At 50.0% G+C, this 21,841-nt stretch overlaps 3 protein-coding genes across 3 annotated transcripts; 2 read left to right on the forward strand and 1 right to left on the reverse strand.

Moving 5' to 3' along the window:
• Positions 1-921: 921 nt before the first annotated feature.
• LOC123463945 (GTPase IMAP family member 1-like) lies at positions 922-3,031 on the reverse strand. The gene is made up of 2 exons (XM_045160037.1): positions 2,855-3,031; positions 922-2,003 (listed from the first exon to the last, which is right to left on the reverse strand). Exons 1-2 carry the CDS (start codon positions 2,934-2,936, stop codon positions 1,108-1,110), a joined length of 978 nt encoding a protein of 325 aa, XP_045015972.1. The 5' UTR covers positions 2,937-3,031; the 3' UTR covers positions 922-1,107.
• A 5,578-nt stretch (positions 3,032-8,609) lies between these two features.
• On the forward strand, positions 8,610-13,842 carry Gimap4 (GTPase, IMAP family member 4). Its single transcript, XM_045160666.1, has 4 exons — positions 8,610-8,660; positions 8,753-8,801; positions 11,414-11,464; positions 12,430-13,842. The coding sequence occupies exons 3-4, from the start codon at positions 11,428-11,430 to the stop codon at positions 13,356-13,358; spliced, it is 966 nt and encodes a 321-aa protein (XP_045016601.1). The 5' UTR covers positions 8,610-8,660; positions 8,753-8,801; positions 11,414-11,427; the 3' UTR covers positions 13,359-13,842.
• Positions 13,843-19,487: 5,645 nt separating this feature from the next.
• On the forward strand, positions 19,488-21,191 carry Gimap1 (GTPase, IMAP family member 1). The gene is made up of 2 exons (XM_045160089.1): positions 19,488-19,539; positions 20,371-21,191. Exons 1-2 carry the CDS (start codon positions 19,512-19,514, stop codon positions 21,189-21,191), a joined length of 849 nt encoding a protein of 282 aa, XP_045016024.1. The 5' UTR covers positions 19,488-19,511.
• Positions 21,192-21,841: the final 650 nt, after the last annotated feature.

The raw sequence follows: 21,841 nt of genomic DNA on the forward strand, positions 1-21,841 counted from the left end.
CTATGGTGGTATCAACCTGTGCTCGGTGTCTGTAGCTCTCACCTTATATACGTGACTTCCTTCCTCTTGTGATCAGAGAAGAGCTTGACCCATAAATACCTCATGCACGCCCACAATGTATATTGTAACATATATGCAAAAATATATAGTATGAGCGGGTGTGGTGGTTCTCAATTTTAATCCAAGCTCTCAGGAGGCAAAGGTAGGAGGATTTCTGTGAGTTTGAGGCCAGTCTGGAATTACAGAGTGAGTTCCAGGTCAGCCTGGGCGACAGTGAGAGCCTACCTCCAAAATATATATATGTAAAATATGAACAATCATGTTGAAGATATTCCATTTTACTTTCCCAGCATTTTACTTCATGTTGGGAAGAAAGGAACATAATACATCTCCCCATGTGGAGATGTAGAAAGTGGCAAAGCAGTGTCAGTTTAAATGTAAAGGAAAATGCTCAAACTAAACATTTTTGTTGCTCTCTTCTACCATCCATGAAGGAATGTTGATGGGTCCAACACTGCAGAGACAACAGCCTCTGAGGTTATGAATGCATCAGTACTCTGTCTAGAAGACACCATTCCAGAGCACTTCTCTCCATCCTCTGGCTGTTAACATTCTTTCTTCTGCACTGTTACCTCATCCTTGGAGGGAGTGATAGAGATGTCTCATTTAGTGTTGCACACTCAAGTTACTTAATGATAACAATGTCTTAAAACAGTTTTAAGTTAAAACAAATTTATTTAAAACTCTATACAAGCCAGGTGTGGTGGTGCATGACTTTTGTCCCAGCACTCAGGAAGCAGAGGTGGTAGGAGGATCTCTGTGAGTTCAAGGCCAGCCTGAGATTTTAGAGTGAGTCCCAGGTCAGCCTGGGCTAGAGTGAGAGCCTACCTTGAAATTAAAAAAAAAACAACAACCAACCAACAACAACTAATCCAAGCCCCAAAAGAAACTCTATACATACATTGAGACTCAAACACTTAAAAGTGCGTTTGTGAATCCAATGCCCTGTTTGAAGTATTCCTTGTCACCGAGGCCAAGTGTGACAGCACAGGATGCCTTTGGAAGGAAGGCTTCGCCTGTCCCTCTCCTTCCCCATGACCCCTCTATTCAGTACATTTCTTCCCAAGCTACAGCAGCTTTTAAGCCACCATCACTCAGGTCACCCCCGGCCAGGGGCTCAGCTCTGCGGTAGAGCAGCCAGAGGACCAGCAGCGCCGCCCCCAGCACGACGGCCCCGCCCCGCCTCCAGCCCAGCCAATGGGGCCTCGGCCACGCCCACCGCCCCCGGGGCCTGCGCATGCGCGCCGCCAGCTGCCGCGCCACCCCGCGCAGCCGCTCCTGGGGCTCTTGGGCCCGCAGCGCGTGCGCCAGCGCGTACACGTCGTTGGTGAGGGGCGCGTCCCCGTGCTCCCGCGCCAGGCGCGCCACCAGGCCGAGCAGCTGCTGCGCCTGCGCCTCCTGCTCGGCGCCGCCCGCGCGGTTGTCCAGTGCGCACGCGCGGCCGCCGCACTCGGCCAGCAGCTCGGCGAGCGCGCGGTTGTCGGCGGCGCGCACGTACTCCTGCAGCGAGCCGCCGGCCAGGTCCTCCTTGCGCGTGAAGACCACGACGGTGCGCGCCGCCGCGTCGTCGCCGAACAGCTCCTTGACCTGGGCGAAGGCCTGGCGGTCCTGGGCGGTGTAGCGGCCCAGCTGCGTGACCAGGAGCAGCGCGTGCGGCCCGGGCGCCGACAGCACGTAGCAGCGGGCTCGCTCGGCGCACGCGGGGTCCGTGCGCTGCACGTGGGCGCTGAAGATGTCCGGGGTGTCCACGACCTCCACGTGCCACCCGGCCCAGCGGCGGCTGCCGGCGGCGCACGTCCTGGTCACCGAGGTGGCGCCGAGCCTGGACTCGAAGCAGCGCCGGCCCAGGATGCTGTTCCCCGTGGCGCTCTTGCCCGTCCCGCTCCTGCCCACCAGGACCAGCCGCAGCTGCGCTTCGGGAGCCCGCGCGGCCCCTTCCGCACCTGCGGGCGAGAGAGGGCCGTGGGCTCGGGACGCCGGCGTGCCCTGGGCCCCGGGGGGCTCGGGAGCAAAGTGAAGGGCCCGCCCTCCATGCCCCTGGTTAGCCGGATCTTGCCCTGTGCCCTGGTTCTGCTGGGCTCCTGGCTTCTCCCATCTTCCCTCCCGCGTCTGGATGCTCCGCGCTCTGGCAGGGCTCCCTCTCTGCGGAGCGTCTGGCGGTAGCGCCCTCTGCTCCTGGGCGCACAGGTCAACCTGTGCCTTCTTCAGTTCTGATGCCAGCAGAGAGGAGCCAGGGATCAGTCCTTCAGGGGCAGGATTGTCTGCAGTCCCAGACCCTGGGCTTGAATCGTAGCCCCCTCGGTTCTCCTGCGTAACCCTGGGGACGTGCTCAATGTAACCTCGCTGCAAAAGTGGGCACAGTATGGGATCCTGCCTCCCAACGTGGTCGAGGGGCTTGATTAAAGCTCTTCCCTTCTGTGCTCTGCCCCGCCCCGCCCCACTGCCGTGGGAAACCTGCTCCCCAAAGAGACTGCCGCCTTTAGCCTGTACCCTTGTTCCCCCACAGGGCTGGGGACTGGTAATGCTCACTGTAGTCGGACCTGCCGCCCTCTGCTTTTATTTTTGTGGAGACCAGAGCAGGTTTAAGAGCCTCATTTTATGCCACGGGGATCAAGTGATAGGCTGGCCAAAGCGCAGAGCTTCTCACAGCAGGGTGGGGGCAGAGACCCGGCCAAAATGCAGGTTCCAGGCTCCTGCTCATCCTCAGGCGCTTCCCTCTGGACTGCTGAGCAAGCCCCAGCCCCTGTGATCCTGAGCGCAAGCTGGAGGGAGCGTGGCGGGGACGGGCTCTTACCATAGGCGCTCTCCTCATCTCTCGCCATTTTCCGTCCTCCCATGCTTCCCTGGAAGAGTTGTAGACACGAGTCTTCATTCATGCATTCATTCCTGCACGTAGGCACAACCCCCTGCAAAGTCAGGCAAAGTCCAAAGAGCAGGGGATACCACAGTGCCAAGGCGGGGCTGCCTGCAAGGAGCCCATAGAGTGCCTATGAGCTCAGGGAACCAGGTGGCTGAGGCACGTATTTTTCTTCAGGTTTGTGCTGATCCAGCTTAAGGCCAGTGTCTGGATGTCCGTGCGTAACACCCGAAGGACCAGCAGCGTCCTTTGCTTTGCTTAGAACCATGCTGTGAGGCCACTGAGTGCCCTAGGTTGTCTTTTCAGGGTCTCTCAAGTGAAAAACAAAACCCCAAGGGAATATCTTATTTATTTCATGCAGTTGATAGCTAACCATGTCTATTTCCCCTGGGAAATTTCAGGTCTGACATAAGTTACAGACAGGACATTTTCCCAAGGGCACTCTTGAGTCCATGCCTCTGCTCTTCAGTCACAGCTCTTGGCTCGTCTGGAGACACCTGGGTGCGTCTGTTCCGGAGGGAAGATGCTTCCCTTCAACTGCTGATGCTCTTGCCCCGAAATCGGAGGCTTTTCCTAAGGAATGTGACTGTGCCCTATTGTTACATTGTTCAGTACAACCAAACACTGTCACACCAGGTGTGCTGCTCCTGTGAGTCCCCGAGCACAAAGCACAGTGTCCCCTCAGTCTGCTTCTCTTGCCTCACGTGCAGCTAATCCCTCTCTGCCCTCTAGTGCACTAGAAGCAGATTCAGGGTGTTCTTTGGACTTTCTCTCTTGTGACTATTGGTTCTGTTCCACGTGTTTGAGTTTTCTCTGCATTTCCCCATCGTTCCAGATTCTACCTCTTTATGTCCCACCCAGGCTACTCCAGGCGATGCGTTTGTTCCCTTGTGTGGGCACCGCGCAGAAAGAAAGGAGGAAGCTGTCTGAACAGCTTGTCTCTGGCTGAGGGCCTTTGGGAACGGGTTTGGTCAGTGTTCATCCCAAAGGTGTTTCTCTGCCACCTCCCAAAGCCTTCACTAGAGCTCTTCCCAGGCTTCCATGTCATTGCCTGTTGTGTGTACAAATCATCAAACAACCACAATGGACACCAGAGCAGAAGTGAAGAAACAGCCGCAAGATCCAAAGAGCAAGATGTTATCAGGGTCTCCAAGTTCTTGTCCAAGATGAAAATGAGAGGGTGTGCTGCAGGGAATCATGGGAGAGTGTGGAAGGGGCAGGGGGAAATTGGAAGCAAGAGCATCAGCTGCAGAAGGGAAGTGTCCAGGTCCCTCCAGCACAGGCTGCATGCAGATGCCTTTAGTCAAGCCAGGAGCTTTGCCTAAAGAGAGTGGAGACAGTTAACTTCCAAGTTTAGGACCTTAGGGCAGATAGCTGTCCAAGGAAGTAAGGCATGGTATGTCCAAATCTACCTACCTAAAGTGTTCTCAAAATGGTAAATTTGGGCCTAGTCTAAGCTACTCTTTAAAATGATTCTCAGGGTGTGGAGAGATGGCTGAGCAATCAAGGCGCTTGCCTGCAAAGCTTAAAAACCCTGGTGTAAATCCCCAACACACATGTCCATTGTCTCTCTCCTCTCTACCTCTACTTGTAAATAATAAATAAATAAGTGCATAAATAAATAAACAATTTAAAATGAACTTCACAGAGATCACGACTCACAGTCCCATCATGGCAGTGAAGGCACGGCAGCTGAAGTACGAGGCCAGGGCTCCTCACATCATAACAATACACAGGAAGCAGAGAGCACTAGACTGGACCCGAGGCAGGTGAAGTCTTTAAGCACTGTGCCAGCTGAGCTGCACCCCAAGACCATGACTTGGGTTTCAAAAGGAAGCCTAGTTGACACATCTCTGCCCATAACAATGTCCTACATCCGTATTGAAATCTGACCTTGCTTCTCTATCCTTTGAGTTATGATGCCTTTTTACCCTCTGAATTTGGGTGGAGTTTTGTGATTATCTTGAAAGATCTAGGATGGTTGAAACAACCAACAAGTACAGATTGAAAGATGCCATTCACGCCTCCTTGCTCTCTTTGGATGCTTGTCCTTGGAACATGGCCAGTACAGTGAGAGGAACTTCAACATTCAGCGCTTGAAAACAACAACCATTTCCTTTTGATGCATCTGTTATTTGGACGGGATTCAGTGTTGATGGCTCACATTGGCTACTTGAAGCTTCATCCAAGGGCTCAGGGAGCAGCCGAGAAGCATTCCTGCACCACTTCACTGGCAAGGCAGGAAGGTTGATGCTGGCTGCCAATGGACATTCAGCCCGGGTAGCGGGAAAAGAATTGCAGGTCTGTGCTACAATCGAGATGTTTGGTCTTTGGTCTCAGTTCCTGGTACAAAACTCCTTTGGAATTGCATGAGAAATATCTTTTATTACTGGAAGAGAGTTGTTTTTGATTAGATGAGTCTATGAGCATGAACAAAGGCTGGGCTTCTGCATAGCTTCATGGAGCTGGTCACCAGAAAAGATGAGAAGGTTGGAACTTTCTATTTCCCCCATGAAAGCCTAAGAAGAGGTGAGACACTTCATACTGAAGTGCATACAAACGCTTGAACAGATTTCATGAATGTTACTGCCGCATATACCTTGCCCCATACATCTTTCCAAACTGGCTCTTGAAAATAAATAGATGAGTAAACTCAGATCAAGTGTTTTTCGAGGTAGGGTCTCACTGTAGCCCAGGCTAACCTGGAATTCACTATGGAGTCTCAGGGTGGCCTTGAACTCGTGGAAATCCTCCTACCTCTGCCTCCCGAGTGCTGGGATTAAAGGCGTGTGCCACCACGCCCAGCTAGATGCTGTAATTTTCCAGGCTGGCTCACAGAACTCAGAGAAACTCTTCATTTATGTTTTTTTTTTTTATTATAAGAACTCTAGCAATAGGAAGTGCCATAAGGAAATGATGGAAATCACAAAATATTTGTGGGGACAGAGGTTCTGTGCCTAATCAAGATGGGTTGATTTCCTACCATGGGGCAGAGGGGCTTACCAACCCAGAAAGTCATGATAAGTTTTATTTGTTTTCTGTGGTGTTGGGGACTGAACGCAGGGTCTCATGCATGCTAGGCAAGTGCTCTATCACTGAGCTTTACCCCAGCCTCAGAAAGTCATAAAATCTTGCTCAAGAGTTTTTATAGACGTGAAACTGCAGCTTGGTTCCTTTCCCAGAGGTTAGCAGGTGAGGCTGGAACTTTCAATCTCCTAGTCTTTTCTGGTCAATCAGTCTTTTCTCGGAATTAGCTATGTGGAGCACCACTTTAATGAACTTTGTTCCTGTGCAATAATTTATGTATCATTCAATGAAATTTCTTATCTATAGTAAAATATATCACTCAGTGTATTCCAAGGTTTATGGAGTCCTTGACATGAACTGTGAATAGATAGTAATGACCCAGGATATTGATTATACCACTGCATCTTTTCTCCCAGTTTGTTCCTCCTCTTATTTTATTATTCCTTCCTGCTTTCATTTTTTTTTTAATTCTTTACTTATTTGAGAGAGAGTGAGTTGGGCACTCCAGGGCCTCCAACCACTGTGGATGAACTCCAGACACATGTACCACCTTGTGCATCTGACTTATGTGTGTACTGGGGAATCAAACATGGGTCCTTATGCTTCACAGGCAAGTGCCTTAACTGCTAAGCCATCTCTCCAGCACCCTCACTTTCTTAATATGTATCTTTTGAAGCTGATTTTTCATTACTTGCTAATATAGTTACCTAAACTTATACTTAATCTGTAATTGTTTAGCCGACTCTCATAAGACTTGAGGTGCAGTATATTATTTTATTTTAGTTTTATATAGTTACTAGTATCTACAATCATATCCTATTTAATCCATGAGTTTTTAAACGTAGGATCACCAATTCCCAAATACATGGTATTTTCTTTATCTTTCAATTAAGTTGTGATAAGACAATATGATCTGTGCTATTTCAATTCTATGATTTTTTTATTATATATTCTTATGGACAAATAGAAGGCAAATATTTATATATGTCTATATATTCTTGAAAACACTTGATTCTGAGTTTTTTATTTTTTTAATGAATTTATTTTAAATTTTATTTATTTGTTTAGTTAAGAGACACAGAGAAAGAGATACACAGACAAAATGGGTGCACCAAGCCTCCAGCTGCTGCAAGTGAACTCCAGATGCATATGCCACCTTGTGTATCTGGATTATATGGGTCCTTAGGAATTGAACCTGGGTTCTTTGGCTTTGTAGGCAAGTGCCTTAACTGCTAAACCATCTCTCCAGCCCCTGAATCTTTTATCTTTAATTATTTGTGCGTATACATATAAGAAGGAGAAGAGACAGAGAAAGAGAGAGAGAGAGAATAAGAATGACCGTTTGGATATACTAGGGCCTCTTTCCACTGCAGACTCCAGAGGCCTTGGCCATATTTGTACATCTGGTTTTATGTGGGCATTGAGGATGGGGAATTGAACCTGGGCCGAAAGACTTAGCACACAAATGATCTTGTTAGAAATTAACAACCGTGCCGGGTGTGGTGGTGGTGCCTTTAATCCCAGCACTCGGGAGGCAGAGGTAGGAGGATTGCTGTGAGTTCAAGGCCACCCTGAGATTCTGTAGTGAATTCCAGGAGTGCCTGAGCTAGAGTGAAACCCTACCTTGAAAAATTAAAAAAAAAAAAAAAAAAGGAATTAACAACAGAAATATATCTGAAAATTTTCAAATATTTAGAAAATAAGTTACCTTCTTCTGAATAATGTAGTTTGAAGAAGAAATGAAAAGAGAAATGACAGGACTGTGCAGATAAATTCGTGTCTTACTTCTCTTTAGACTTGTTAGCAAGTTGTACAGTTACCAGTGTAATGCAGCAGTGAGTCAGCAGTTCTGAAGCCTCAGCCATGGGAGCAGTTTTCTTCCCTCCCTCCCTCCCTCCCTCCTTTCTTTCTTTCTGTTTTTTCTTTCTTTCAGAGAGAAAGATGGAGAGACAGATGGGCATGCCAGGCCCTTCAGGTGCTGCGGTCAGACTCCAGAAGCATGCACCACCTTGTACATCTGGCTTGTGTGGGTCCTGGGGATTCGAACCTAGGTCCTTTGGCTTTGCAGGCTAGCACCTTAACTGCTAAGCCATCTTTACAGCCGTGGAGCCCTTTTCTAATGGAAGCATCGTGGGCATGGTGCAGAACTGGGCGCTCCTCACAATGCTCACTGCTTCCATTTCGATGGCAGGTCCTCTCCCATGCCAGCGGTGGACTATTTGAGATGGGTGAGCTTGGGCGCAGCCCATTCAGTTGAGGGTCATTTACCCTGTCTGCTTCTGGCAAAGGACTCAGGATGTGCCCCGGATTAAGCCCTCTTTCCTCTGTGGCATCCCCGGGAGAGGAGAGGAGCTGCGCACACTAACCCAGACCCGAGGCGCGGGGAGCGCATGTCAGCTGGGAGGCGGCTGTGCTGAGCCATGGTCCCTTCAGCTGGGAGGCGCCTGTGCTGAGCCATGGTCCCTTCAACTGGGAGGCAGTGGTGCTGAGCCTTGGTCCCTTCAGAATAGCTCAGGGCTCCACCTAGAGGTTTTCACGACTGCGGGGCCGAGCATGCAGCCACTCTGCACCTGTGGCTGGTGAACTTTAAACTAATTACAATGAGATACCAGGAGACTTTCACTTCTGCAATCGTCTGTCACATCCAAGGGCTCAGTAGCTCCAGTGGCGTTTGGGAACCGCTTCGGAGGCCCAGGACTCCCAGCGCTGCGCAAAGGTCCGCAGGGCTCCAGCTAGCAAGGCGGGAGGTCCTCAGTGCAAGTGTTTGGTCGCCCCGCCCCTTACTTCTGAGCTATCCTTTCTCCACAGTTTACCTTTGCCTGCAAGCCAAGGGGAGACTCAGGACCCCGAGTTCCAGGTAAGGGAGTGGGGTGCGCGCGCGTGTGGCTGGGGCTTATGCTGGATTTGTGGGGAGGAGCCCTCTGTGCTGGCTCCATGAGCTAAACCAAGCAGACTTGCGCTCTCCTGGGTTACTTGCAGCTTCCTATTTCCTGTTTGCTAATTTTAGGCTGTGATTGTTTGAAGGTGGAGCCCTACAAATTAATACTGCTTAGAAGACACTTGTTTCATAAACAATATCTTCCTTCATGGTTGTAGACTCTGAAACGTGCCCCCTGGAGGATGCCAGGGGAAACATTAGCTCTAGGGCGCAGGGAGGCGGGCATGGAGATTATTGGGTTCCTCCAAGGGAACAGCTCAACGTGCAGCCTGTCCCCCATACCCCCAAGCCAGCGAACAGGTCGGAATCAAAGTGACCCCCTGCTGTCTACTATAGAACCTTCCTCAGGGACTACCCCTTTGGGTTTTCGGAGGAGGGGAGCTCCCCCTGGGCAGGTGTGGGGTGGAAGCAGCTCGGTGAGGTGTGACTGCAGCTCAGGAGAAGCCAGGGCATCCTTGCTGATGGGCAGAGGAAGAACCTAGCCGCCCAGGTCCGCACCCACAGGAGCTCAGTCTCCTGGTTTGCATCTGAATTAACGTCACCAGAGCTGGGTTCTGGGAGCAGAGTCTTGAGGATTACCCAGTCACCCCATTTCCCACGTCTGCATCCTGCCTCCTCTCCATCACCATCACCATCACCGACGTCAACCTTGTGGTTAAAGCCAGGGCTTTGAAGGTGTCCGTGATTTCTTTTCAGTTTTTTTTTTAAAGCTATTTCCGAACTCCTTAACCTTCCAAATAAAGAAGCAATCCTTTCCCAAGAAGCCGCTGGCTTTGCCTTTCAAAGCTGTCATCAGTGGCTCCCTGACTGGGACCTTGTCCTTAAAGAGGAGCACTGGAGCCCGTCCTGGTCAAAGCCAGCTGTGTGGAGTCATCTCCCAAATATTTGTGGGAAGCAATGAAGGAAAATATGCACAATGAGCCCCGCGTTTCTGAGCCACTTCGTGTTGTTAACAAGGGAAGGACTGTCAGGGCACAGGGCACAGACAACCAGAGAAGAAGCAGCAGGGATTATCCATCCGTTTGTGACTTAACAGCCAGAATGCCCCTCTGCCCGGTATCATGCTTGTCCCCACGGATAAAAGCATCCACAAAGCAAAGCTGGTCTTCTTGTCACAAGACTTAAAGTTAACAGGAGGCAATAAAACAATAAGAAAATAATTCGCTAGTATAGTCCATGGCCTTGAAATCATGCTGGTATGCAGTTAGAGCAAGCATGGGTTTGCCTGAGCTGGTATCGCAGGTCCAGGTTGGAGCAGAAGTGGGGTGTTGGAGAACTCTTGGGGAACAGAGGCCTGAGCAGGAATGAACTGGACAGTAAACTGGACTAGGAGTGCTCTGGGGACAGGGAACAGTTCTCCAAAGGCTTGGGAGTTACAAGCTGTTTAGAGGATTCTGGGAAACAGAGGAGTTCACTATGAGTAAAGCCTTAAGGGTAAGAAGACATGTGGGATCTTCTGGAGAACTCTAAAATTTAAACTGTTTTCTAGAGACAAGCGGAAACTGTGGGGAATTTCAACAAGAAAAATTAAAATGAAACTTTAATTTTAAAATCATATCTGCTGGTAGAGTGGGAAGGGGATGCAAGGTGAGATCATGAGTTACACACCTGCTGCATTGCAAACAAATGGTGGTGGGTTGGATGAGTGCGTCGGTGGGGAGAATGGCGAACTGAGAGATCGTTGACAGTAGAATCGTTAGGGCTTGGTGATGGGCTGATGCAGGTCAGGAAGGAAGATCTGCTGAGGACCCCAGGGTCTGGCAGGACACACTGGCTGCATGGCGATGCCATTTACTGAGACAAGAAATCCTGGCTGGAGGTCAAGGGTTCTATTCTGGCCAACCTCTGTAGAGCTGCTCATAAAATGGCTAAAAGAGAGGCTGAGTGTCTCCGATGTCTGGAGCTGAGGAGGGTGCAGACCACGGGTGACTTGAAAAAGGCATTGCAGTGCTAACCCACTAGCTGGAGATGAGTCCAGGAAGCAGTGAAGTAAGGTGTGTGTGTGTAGAAAAAGGAATAACTGGAAATGGGTTTGGGGAAATCAAAGTGGCAAGTTTATGGCCCAAAACTGCCTATTGATTGTAAGCAGTCACGGGTTCTAGTTTCTCTCCATTTCCTGAAATGACAAGTCATTCATTTCTCCCACTGTGTGTTGTAGTGAGCTTCACATCCCTGGACAAACACCTCTCCAAAAGCAGCTTATAGGAGGAAAGTGTTCATTTACAAATACCAGGGGAACACCAACAAATGGTGGAAGAAGCTGCTGGCTCTCTTCAGTCTCCTCAGCAGAGAGATGGCTGTCAGCAGCAGCAAGCTCAACAGCCAGAGCTCCAGCTGTTCTGAACACATCTTACAGCTGGACTTAAGATCTGCCACCAAACATATCTTTGGGCTGGACTCTAAGATACGCCCCCAGTGCTATATATATATTCCTCTTGTAGTAGGGATCTGCCTATTGGGGGCTCAGGTTTCAAGCCGGTATCGACAGGGCCATATATTCAAACTAACACAGTGTGTTTCTTTGCCTACAGGGATTCAAACTACGATGGCAGCTCAGGACCAAGGCACAAGTTCCTACCCAGGCAAGTCAGGAACCAGCTATGGGGACAGGTGCTGGGGGTGGAGGGTAGGGTAGACAGGATATAGCAGGTAAAGCAGGTAGGAAGGGTGTGAAACCTCCTGCCTTGACAGCAAGACAGAACCTGAACAGTAGAAAACCATTTCTAGCTGCTGTTCATTTCTCTTCATTTTTCCTGCCGTCTCACTTCTCGTGTCCCTCTATTCATTCTCCTTTCTCCTCATGACATGCCAACGAGGCTGAGTGGGAAAAATGAATGACTTGTCAGTAATTCAGACTTCAGCATCTTGTATCTGTCTGTCTGTCTGCCTCTTCCCTACCCTTGCCCCTTGAGACAAGGTCTCACAAAGGGGCAGCTAACCTGCCTCTTAGAATTCCAGTGTGATGCCAAGTAAATGATGATGTGAACTCCTAGCCACACACTTTGTTAGGTGATCTTACCCTCCTTCTTTCCAGTGTTCTCAGAAATGTTTTTCTTGTATCCCAGGATCTCATTCTCAAACATGGAAAACTATGTCTTAAGGATATTGGTTTATGTAACATCTCAGTGGTAGGAAGAAAACTTTCTTTTATGATCTAAGAACATCTTTCCCTGCACCTGCCCCAAGTTCAAGCTGTGTGTCACTTTCTGCATTATCTTAGAGGGACAGCCATCAGCAACAGACCATAGTTTTCTTCTGAAACTGTTTTATTTCCTCCCCTGAGGGCTTTGAAGCTTCAAATGGGCAGAAGCTCAATCGAATCCTGAAAAGAGAGACTGAAGGTGGGAGAACAAGGAAGGTTCTAGAGGCCTGAGTCATGTATGATGGACACTAGGCCCTGGGGCTGTCTGAGGCCCTGGGAGGGCGGGGTGACAGCAAGGGGAAGCCAGAAGCAGCAGAAGAGAAGGTTACAGGGCGGCCGGCCTCCGCACGGGGAGCTGTGGGAGGTAGAGTCTCACACTTGGCTTTTGCTTCCTTCATGTCGCAGAGCCTGGAAGCCAAGATGACACAAATTCCCAGCTGAGAATTGTGTTAGTGGGTAAAACTGGAGCAGGAAAGAGTGCAACAGGGAACAGCATCCTGGGAGAGAAAGCGTTTTATTCTGGAATTTCAGCAAAATCCATCACCAAGGTCTGTGAGGACAGGAGGACCATGTGGAACACAAGAGACGTTGTGGTCGTGGACACGCCTGGAGTTTTTGACACTGAGGTACAGGATAGTGACACGCGCAAGGAGATCGTTCGCTGCATCCTCCTGACCTCCCCAGGGCCTCACGCTCTGCTGCTGGTTGTGTCCCTGGGCCGCTACACCGCGGAGGAAGAGAAGGCCACAGAGAAGATCCTGAGAATGTTTGGAGACAGGGCGAGAAGATACATGATTCTCTTATTCACCAGAAAAGATGACCTGGGCGACATGGACTTCCATGAGTACTTGAAGGAGGCGCCAAGTGGCATTCGGGGGCTGATGCAGAAGTTCGGGGATCGCTACTGTGTGTTCAACAACAGGGCAACAGGAGCCGAGCAGGAGGCCCAGAGGACACGGCTGCTGACCCTGGTGGAGCGCATGGTGCAGGAGAATGGGGGAGGATGCTACACCAACCAGATGTACCAAAAGGCCGAGAAGGAGATTCAGAGACAAACCCATGAGATGCAAGAACGTTACAGAGCAATGCTGGAGCAAGAGCGAGCACGGATAAGAGAGGAGTATGAAGAGCAAATTAGACACCTGACCGACCAACTGGAACGGGAAAGGAGAAGGGCGCAGATGGAGAGGGAATGCTCCAGAACAGAGGCTTTCTATACTAAGAGACAACAAGGTGCCAGACGGGAAGTCATGAGTCAGAATAAAATAGTTGAAATCATCTTTCAAGTATGGGATGTTGCTTGTCATATCTTTAACCAGCTTTTCAGAGAGTAGACCTAGTGAACTCGCGCCTGTGTTTCCTACATTTTCTCTGATGACCTGTCCTACGGGACTCCTCCATCCAAACCCTCTACTTCCTGTCTTTTAGCACTAAGGGATGCAGCAAATTTCACCCCGGCAGTCTGCAGGCGATTGAGCTGTGAAACCCCAAAGCAGCCCCCATGAGTGCTTGCTCCCTGTGCGCTCTTCCTCAGGGGCACAGAGGACATCCACGGGAGAGCACAGGCGATGCCGCGGGCCGGACCAGCACTTCTCTAGATTCTCCACCTGCAACTTCTGCCCTTACTTTTGGCTGTAGGACAGCAGTGATCGCGTTATCATATGCTTTGTTAGAAAGCTTAGTGCTTTGCAGCAGATAATCTTATTGATAGAGATGATGGTATAACTATTTTTCAACAAATGTCCATCTCATTTAATTATATTTTCACAGAAGGACTCAAATTGTTCCTTTTCATCTGCACTTTGAACGAAACGTGTTGTCAGCAAAGTAGATCAGAATTCAACTAAATTTGTAGAAGGAAAAACAATCAGTAATTCAACAGAAAATCAACAGTGTTTGGCATGTGCAGCTCTCCTGGCAGAAACTGGAGAAACTGGCCAACCTCAAAATAACCAGTTTGATGATCAATCAGCTATCTCATTTTTTTTTTCCTTTGGCAAAATGAAGTCCAGACACATGTGCCACCCTGTGTATCTGGCTTTATGTGGGTTCTGGGTATTTGAATCTGGGTCCTTTGGCTTTGTAAGCAAACACCCTAAATGATAAGCCATCTCTCCATCCCAGTTATCTGATTATTTTTGAGAAATGAACTAGCTGCTGCAACTCCCACAACCCTACCTCTTGTTGCTTATTTCTTATAAACCCACCAGTTGGTCTGTTTATTAGTGTAATAAAGCTATTTCCTTCTCTGCAGAATTGGAGTCTTAGAGGATTTCTTGGAAGATACCAGTGCTGCTTGTAGTAATAAAGTGATGAATTTTACTTTTTTAAATAAAATTTTAATATGATTTTGGAGTTATTTGCTCTATCCTTGTGACACCTCCCTTCTTCTTTCCTCTGAAAGGTTTGAGCCAAATTCTCAATTCATCACTAGCCAAGGACCGCAGTCTCCTTGACTCTTCATTATATGATGGTAAAAGTTTGTGACTAAGATATCTTCCTGTTTTCCTGAGCCATCTCCACACAGGCGATGTCCTTTGGGAATGAATTAGTGGTGCTGTAGCTGCTGTCCTGGGAGTTTTCCTCTACCCCACACTGCAGGGGCGCGGTGTCGCACAACCACCGCCCACTCTGCCTGCTCAGGCTGCTGTCACCAGTACAGTCACCAGTAGCTGCCGTCTAATGTTTGGCTTTGCAACCACCATTTCCACAAAAGTCCCCAGTAAATTTTCCCAATTCTTTCATAGAAAAGAAAATTCTCTCCCTAATGCACAAAAAAGGATTCACAGAATTACAAAGAAATTGAGTCATTTTGGGCATGAAACATGATCATTTCAGGAAAGAGCTGAGATGTGACTGTGATTATGAATCCTCCTTCCCTCAAGACTCACAAGTGATGTAAACACTTCTCTTGAATCTACAGCCAGATTGGGATCCATGGAGTTTCCTTTCAAATACTGGATGTTGGGTAAAATTGTTTGCAAGTGCTTTATAGCAAATATTCAAATTACAAATGTTCAAATAGTGATGGATAACTTGAGGTTAAACATTTTTTTTTTAGAAATTTCTAGTTATTTTAAAATGCAATGTCCATCCAGGAAGACAAAGGCTGGACAAGCACACAAGAGGTCACTATAGCCAGTTGACTCATCAGTAGTTAGCCTCTTCACATAGGTTTGGAATTTGGGGTTGTTGAATCCATGTTTTGATAAGAGTATATCACATCTTTAGCTATGCACCCCTCACACAGCATATTGTCTTATTAACAATGGTATACTGGCTGGGAATGGTGGTTCACTGCTGTACTACCAGCGACATGGGGAGGCGCATTGCAAGTTTAAAGCCTGGCTGTACTATAGAGTGAGTTCAAGACCAACCTAGGAAACTCAGTGAGAACCTGTCTCAAAATAAAAGTGAGATGAGGGCTAGGGGTATCTGAGTGGTAGAGTACTTGCCTAGTACATGTGTAATGGAAGGAGGAGGATGAGGAGTAACTGCTTCCAAAATGGTAGCCAAAAGCCACATGGATGGAGTATTTACTCCCATGCACTAATTAAATGACATGCCAAGTCCAGTCTCTCATCACTCTGCCCCATGTGACTGGAACATTTTCATGACTACAGAATGTTCTATTAAGCAGTTCTGCTTTATAAACAAACTGTGTCCTTGAAACCACAAAACAGCTTTCAAGCCCATCTCAATATGTCTCTGAGATGTCTAACATTTTGGATTGAACCATTTTCCCCAGAACAGCCTTGAAGTATAGGAATAAATGAACTGTAACCATAGTAGCAAATAGCAAACCACTCTACATCACTCAGACATGGTCCTTTCCTTCCTCCCACTTCTGCCTTACGCTCCTTGAAGACTACGCTGTACAAGGCAGGTACTAGGGGCTTGTCAGGACAAGGGTGGAGAGGCTTGGCCGATAAGAAGTTGCCTCGGAGAATGTCCCTTGTATCAGGCTACACGCTGCCTGTAGCTGCTCAATGAACTAACTAGGGCTCAGCCACCGTGGTAGCTGGGTCACCTCTATCTTCTCTTTACACTACAATGCTCTTGAGGAAGCAGAGGAAACCAGCATGGGGACACAGCACGGATGAGCCGACTCAGGTCCCTGATAGGAGGACTGTGAGAACAGAGAACGGTGTACATCCTCGGCAGGCCACTGGCCTCTGGTGGCAGATGAGCTGTTCTCTTCAGAGAGTGGTGAGCTGTCACTTTGGGGGGCTGTTCTGGGGATGTTCTGGCAGGCTGGGCCCAGAGCTGGCACAGGCCACATGAACGTCCAACCCACTGAGGTTACCACCTTTTGTCCTGAGGAAGAAACTTCCTAGGCCTGGTTCCTAGGAGATACACTCTTAAAGAGAAAACTCAACTGAAGATTAGCAATACCAACTCCAGAAAAAAAGTCGGCCTCAGGGTCCTACCATGCCCTGGCCTCCCTTCACTATGACCAGCTGTGTAACACAGCGACCCTGGTGGGGAAGCACACACCCGAGCCACGGAGAAGGCTGACTCTGCAGGAGAAACACCGCGAGCCCCAGCGGGATGGAAAGTGGTTCTGTCTCTTTAAGTCATCATGGTCCTGCCTCTCTGAGCTTCCTGAACTCAGGGCAGTGACTTCCTCTTCACCCTGGGAGGAAAGGGACTTCAGACAACAGAAAGACAGAGCCTGGGACTTCTGCGCCACTTCACAGCCCGTCGCCTGCAAAGGTGAGCCTGAGCCGGTGAGCTGGGGGTTGGAGGCTGTGAGACCAGAGGGGTCATGGCTCCAGGAGGGTTCACTGCCTGCACCCCTGCATTCTACGAAGCACTGTGTAGGTGAGCACAAGTGAGCTCAGAGGAAATCTTAGGAATATCTTCCCCAGGGGCACATATCCTAAGGGAACAAAACCTACATCCTAGGTTCAATTTCCCAGTAACCATGTAAATCCACGCACACGAACTGGAACTTGCATCTGGAGTTATTTGCAGTGCTAGAGGCCTTGGCATGCCCATTCTCTATCTACAAGTAAATAAATACATAAAACATTTTTTTTAAAAAAGCTCTAAGTCCAGTATGTGCTGGATCCACTTCCAGAAACAAAATACAATTTAAAAGACATTCAACAGTATTCAACAGGATGGCTTAGTGGCTAAGTCATTTGCCAGCAAAGCCAAAGGATCCAGGTTCAATTCAGCAGATAAACCAGATACACAAGTTGGCGCATGCATCTGGAGATCATCTGTAGTGTCGGGAGGTCCTGGCATGTCCATTATCTCTCTCTTTCTCTCTCTACTTCTCTCTCAAATAAATAAGTAAAAATAAAAATTCTTTCTGGGCATGGTGGCACATGTCTTTAATCCCAGCATTCGAGAGGCAGAAGTAGAAGGATTACAATGAGTTCAAGGCCACCCCGAGACTCCATAGTGAATTCCAGGTCAGCATGGGCTAGAGCAAGACCCTACCTTGAAAAACCAAAAAAAAAAAAAAAAAAAAAAAAATTTCTTAAAAGACATTCAACAGTCCCTGAATTGCGTATTTAGCAAAGGCAGAAAACATGTCTGCAGCTGTACCATACGCTACCCTAATTCAAGTCCAGCTACAATGTGCTAAGTTGTGTCCATCTGGAATCAACACTACCTGGACGAGGGGGCCCTACTGGACCTTGGGGGAAAGGAACTTGGTCTTTAACCCCTTTCTCCACTTGTCCTTTAAACATCTGCTCTCCAATTCAAGTTCCCCTTATTACAGCTGCTGGAAGACCTCAGTTACTTTATCTCTACAAGAGGTATTTGAAAGAACTCATTTCCACATACCAAGTATGAACAGAGTACATGGGAAACATCAGAATCACTGACAATATGTCTTGGAAATGTGAATTTGAAAACAAAAACTCTCGAACGATTCTAAAAAAAAAAAAAAAATGGCAACTTTGGTAGGCAAGGAACTAGATGAACTCTTGAGTTGTCTTGGGAATACAGAATTTTATGTGTTTTACATTCCTCAGAATGAAAATCATCCGTGGGGCAGAAGAGATATCTTAGTGGTTAAGGCACTTTCCTGCAAAGCCAAAGAACCCAGGTTCAGTTACCCAGAAGCCATATAAGTCAGATATACAAGGTGGCGCATGCATCTGGAATTTGTTTGCAGGGTTGGTGGCTCTGGTATGCCCGTTCTCTTTCTCTCTCTGCTTCTTTCTCTCTCAATTAAGTTAAATTAAATTAAATTTTAAAAATTCAATCGTTACCCCAGATGTTAGTGGGGCTTTGCTAGAAGCACTGAAAATAATTTTAATCCCCATGCCACACTCTGGGAAGTCCCAGTGGCCAGCCCAAGAGCTCCGACCTTCCCTGCAGCACATGTTCTCGTTTTCCTCTTCCACCTTTCATGACATTCTCATTCTCTCAGAATCTTGGGGCTGCTTCCTCATCCCTGCCATGGTGTCAGTGATAGACAACAGATGACAAAACAGTCAAGGACAGAGGCTTGTGGGGTGGGCTCTATTGGAAGCTTTGTGAGGTGCCAGAGAGACCATTTCAGTGCAAAAACAACTTTGGGATCAACTCTGACCAAATCCTTTCCCGAATTTCCTGAGCCAGAGACAAGCGACGCTGGCAGCTTGCCCTCTTCTTGGTGTGGGATGCACACAGGAGGGAGTAGTCACCTGGAATAGCTGGCTGAGTGGGATTAGCTGCACATGAGGCTGGAGAAGCAGGATGCACGGGACCATGCTTCGTACTCAGGACTTGGTGATCGGGAGTGTCTGTTACACTGAGCAGTGTTAATATAGGATGCAATCACGTTCCTTAGGAAAGCCTCACATTTCTGGGACGCAGCATCAGCGGTTGAAGGGGAGCATCCTCCCTCCAGAGCAGACACGTCTGGAAGCGTGTAGACAGGAGCTTGGCTGAACGAGACCAGAGGCAGGGACTCGGGCACGGCCCAGGGCTGGTCTGTTTCCCTGGTTCCAAAGGAAACAGTCCAATTTTCCTCTTGCTCATTTCCAGGTTGGGTCACTGATGCAGTACATTTTCCAGTTTTCAGGGTTTACATAGGTCTATGCTGAGTGCTGAATCCCCCAGGAGTTAGGAATTGTGCAGGAAATTTTCACCTGAAAGCTCCCTCCTTGCACGGTATGGTATAGCCTTCCCTTAGCCCTTTTCACCTGGAAAGATGCGGCCAAGTTCAGGCAGTGCTCTCTCAGTGCGGTGTGGAAGGCTCTTCTGATGCTGTCCTTTGCAAATCCAGATATTACCCTTAAGAGGGAAGCAGAATCTTTTATAAAGACAAAACGTACCTTGTTTGCATGGACTTGTCCCTCCCTCAGAGCATGCATCCAGATGCTCCAACCCTTGTGCACAGAAGCGACGCCTTGTCAGTGTGCTGTCCCGCACTCGTTGGGTTTGCCTGACACTGCAGGGGTTGTGCCCATTTACAGGAATGAATGCATGAAAGAGGAATTGGGTCGGGCCTCTTGCAGGGAAGCGTGGACGGACTGAAGATGGAAAGAGCCGAGGAGAGCGCCTGTGGTGAGAGTTGCATCCCTGCCAAGCAGCCTAGCTACTGAGTGCAGGATGGGAAGGGTCTGGGCTCAGGCCAGAGCAGATGCAGAAACCTAGGACCTACATTTCGGCTGGCTCTCTGCTTGAACCCTGCAGTGAGCAGCTCTGCGCTTCACCAGCCTGTCACTTGGTCCTCACAGGACAAAATGAGGCTCATAAACCTGTTTTGGTCTCCACAAATACTACGCAGAGTGGGAGGTCGTGGAGTACAGTAAGCATGGTCACCAGGATGCCTGAGGTAGAACAAAGGTACAGGCTAAAGGCGGCAGTCTCTTTGGGGAGCAGGTTTCCCACGGCAGTGGCGCGGGGCAGCGCACAGAAGGGAAGCGCTTTAAACAAGCCCCTCGACCACGTTGGGAGGCAGGATCCCATACTGTGCCCACTTTTGCAGAGAGGTTAGATTGAGCACGTCCCCAGGGTTAAGCAGGAGAACCGAGGGGGCTACGATTCAAGCCCAGGGTCTGGGACTGCAGACAATCCTGCCCCTGAAGGACTGATCCCTGGCTCCTCTCTGCTGGCATCTGTAGTCAGAACTGAAGAAGGCACAGGTTGGCCTGTGCGCCCAGGAGCAGAGGGCGCTACCGCCAGACGCTCCGCAGAGAGGGAGCCCTGCCAGAGCGCGGGACATCCAGACACGGGAGGGAAGATGGGAGAAGCCAGGAGCCCAGCAGAACCAGGGCACAGGGAAAGATCCGGCTAACCAGGGGCATGGAGGGCGGGTCCTTCACTTTGCTCCCGAGCCCCCCGGGGCCCAGGGCACGCCGGCGTCCCGAGCCCACGGCCCTCTCTCGCCCGCAGGTGCGGAAGGGGCCGCGCGGGCTCCCGAAGCGCAGCTGCGGCTGGTCCTGGTGGGCAGGAGCGGGACGGGCAAGAGCGCCACGGGGAACAGCATCCTGGGCCGGCGCTGCTTCGAGTCCAGGCTCGGCGCCACCTCGGTGACCAGGACGTGCGCCGCCGGCAGCCGCCGCTGGGCCGGGTGGCACGTGGAGGTCGTGGACACCCCGGACATCTTCAGCGCCCACGTGCAGCGCACGGACCCCGCGTGCGCCGAGCGAGCCCGCTGCTACGTGCTGTCGGCGCCCGGGCCGCACGCGCTGCTCCTGGTCACGCAGCTGGGCCGCTACACCGCCCAGGACCGCCAGGCCTTCGCCCAGGTCAAGGAGCTGTTCGGCGACGACGCGGCGGCGCGCACCGTCGTGGTCTTCACGCGCAAGGAGGACCTGGCCGGCGGCTCGCTGCAGGAGTACGTGCGCGCCGCCGACAACCGCGCGCTCGCCGAGCTGCTGGCCGAGTGCGGCGGCCGCGCGTGCGCACTGGACAACCGCGCGGGCGGCGCCGAGCAGGAGGCGCAGGCGCAGCAGCTGCTCGGCCTGGTGGCGCGCCTGGCGCGGGAGCACGGGGACGCGCCCCTCACCAACGACGTGTACGCGCTGGCGCACGCGCTGCGGGCCCAAGAGCCCCAGGAGCGGCTGCGCGGGGTGGCGCGGCAGCTGGCGGCGCGCATGCGCAGGCCCCATTGGCTGGGCTGGAGGCGGGGCGGGGCCGTCGTGCTGGGGGCGGCGCTGCTGGTCCTCTGGCTGCTCTACCGCAGAGCTGAGCCCCTGGCTGGGGTGATCTGAGTGACAGGACTCAGGTCTTAAAAGGTGTAGTGTAGCTGGGCGTGGTGGCGCATTCATTTAACCCCAGCACCTGGGAGACAGAAGTAGGAGGATTGCCATGAGTTCGAGGCCACGGGAGGTTGGACCCACCAACATTCTATCATGGATGGCGGAAGATAGAAAAAAGACATTGGAAACCCGGCGTGGTGGGGCACGCCTTTAATCCCAGCACTCAGGAAGCATAGGTAGGAGGATTGCCATGAGTTCGAGGCCACCCTGAGGTCAGCATGGACCAGAGTGAGACCCTACCTCAAAAAATAAAAAATTTCAAAAAGACAATGGAGTAGAAGAGAAATTTACTGGAAAGAAGATGGGGAGGAGGGCAAGAGAAGATGATGGAATGAGATAATGATCAAAAAACATATGTATGAAAATTGTCAATGAAAGTTAAAAAATAGGAGCTGGAGAGATGTCTCTGAGGCTTAAGGCGCTTGATTGCAAAGCTAAATGGCTCAAGTTAAATTTCCCAGTAGCCACATAAAGCCAGATTCACAAAGTGGCGCATACATCTGGAGTTCATTTGCAGTGACTGGTGGCCCTGGTGCACCCATACAGGTATTCTCATTCTGTCTCCCCTCTGTGTCTTTCTTTCTCTTCCTCCCTCCTTTTTT

Source organism: Jaculus jaculus, chromosome 10, assembly GCF_020740685.1.
Source record: "Jaculus jaculus isolate mJacJac1 chromosome 10, mJacJac1.mat.Y.cur, whole genome shotgun sequence".
Taxonomy (NCBI): Eukaryota; Metazoa; Chordata; class Mammalia; order Rodentia; family Dipodidae; genus Jaculus; species Jaculus jaculus.

What these genes read in the sequence shown, in the direction of transcription:
- LOC123463945 (XM_045160037.1), bottom strand. Translation starts at nt 2,936, where the DNA reads ATGAATGAAGACTCGTGTCTACAACTCTTCCAGGGAAGCATGGGAGGA. An exon ending in AGATGAGGAGAGCGCCTATG is followed by an intron (nt 2,004 to 2,854) that starts GTAAGAGCCCGT and finishes TCTCGCCCGCAG; the next exon opens with GTGCGGAAGGGGCCGCGCGG.
- Gimap4 (XM_045160666.1), top strand. Translation starts at nt 11,428, where the DNA reads ATGGCAGCTCAGGACCAAGGCACAAGTTCCTACCCAG. An exon ending in AGGCACAAGTTCCTACCCAG is followed by an intron (nt 11,465 to 12,429) that starts GCAAGTCAGGAA and finishes TTCATGTCGCAG; the next exon opens with AGCCTGGAAGCCAAGATGAC.
- Gimap1 (XM_045160089.1), top strand. Translation starts at nt 19,512, where the DNA reads ATGGAAAGAGCCGAGGAGAGCGCCTGTG. An exon ending in AGCCGAGGAGAGCGCCTGTG is followed by an intron (nt 19,540 to 20,370) that starts GTGAGAGTTGCA and finishes TCTCGCCCGCAG; the next exon opens with GTGCGGAAGGGGCCGCGCGG.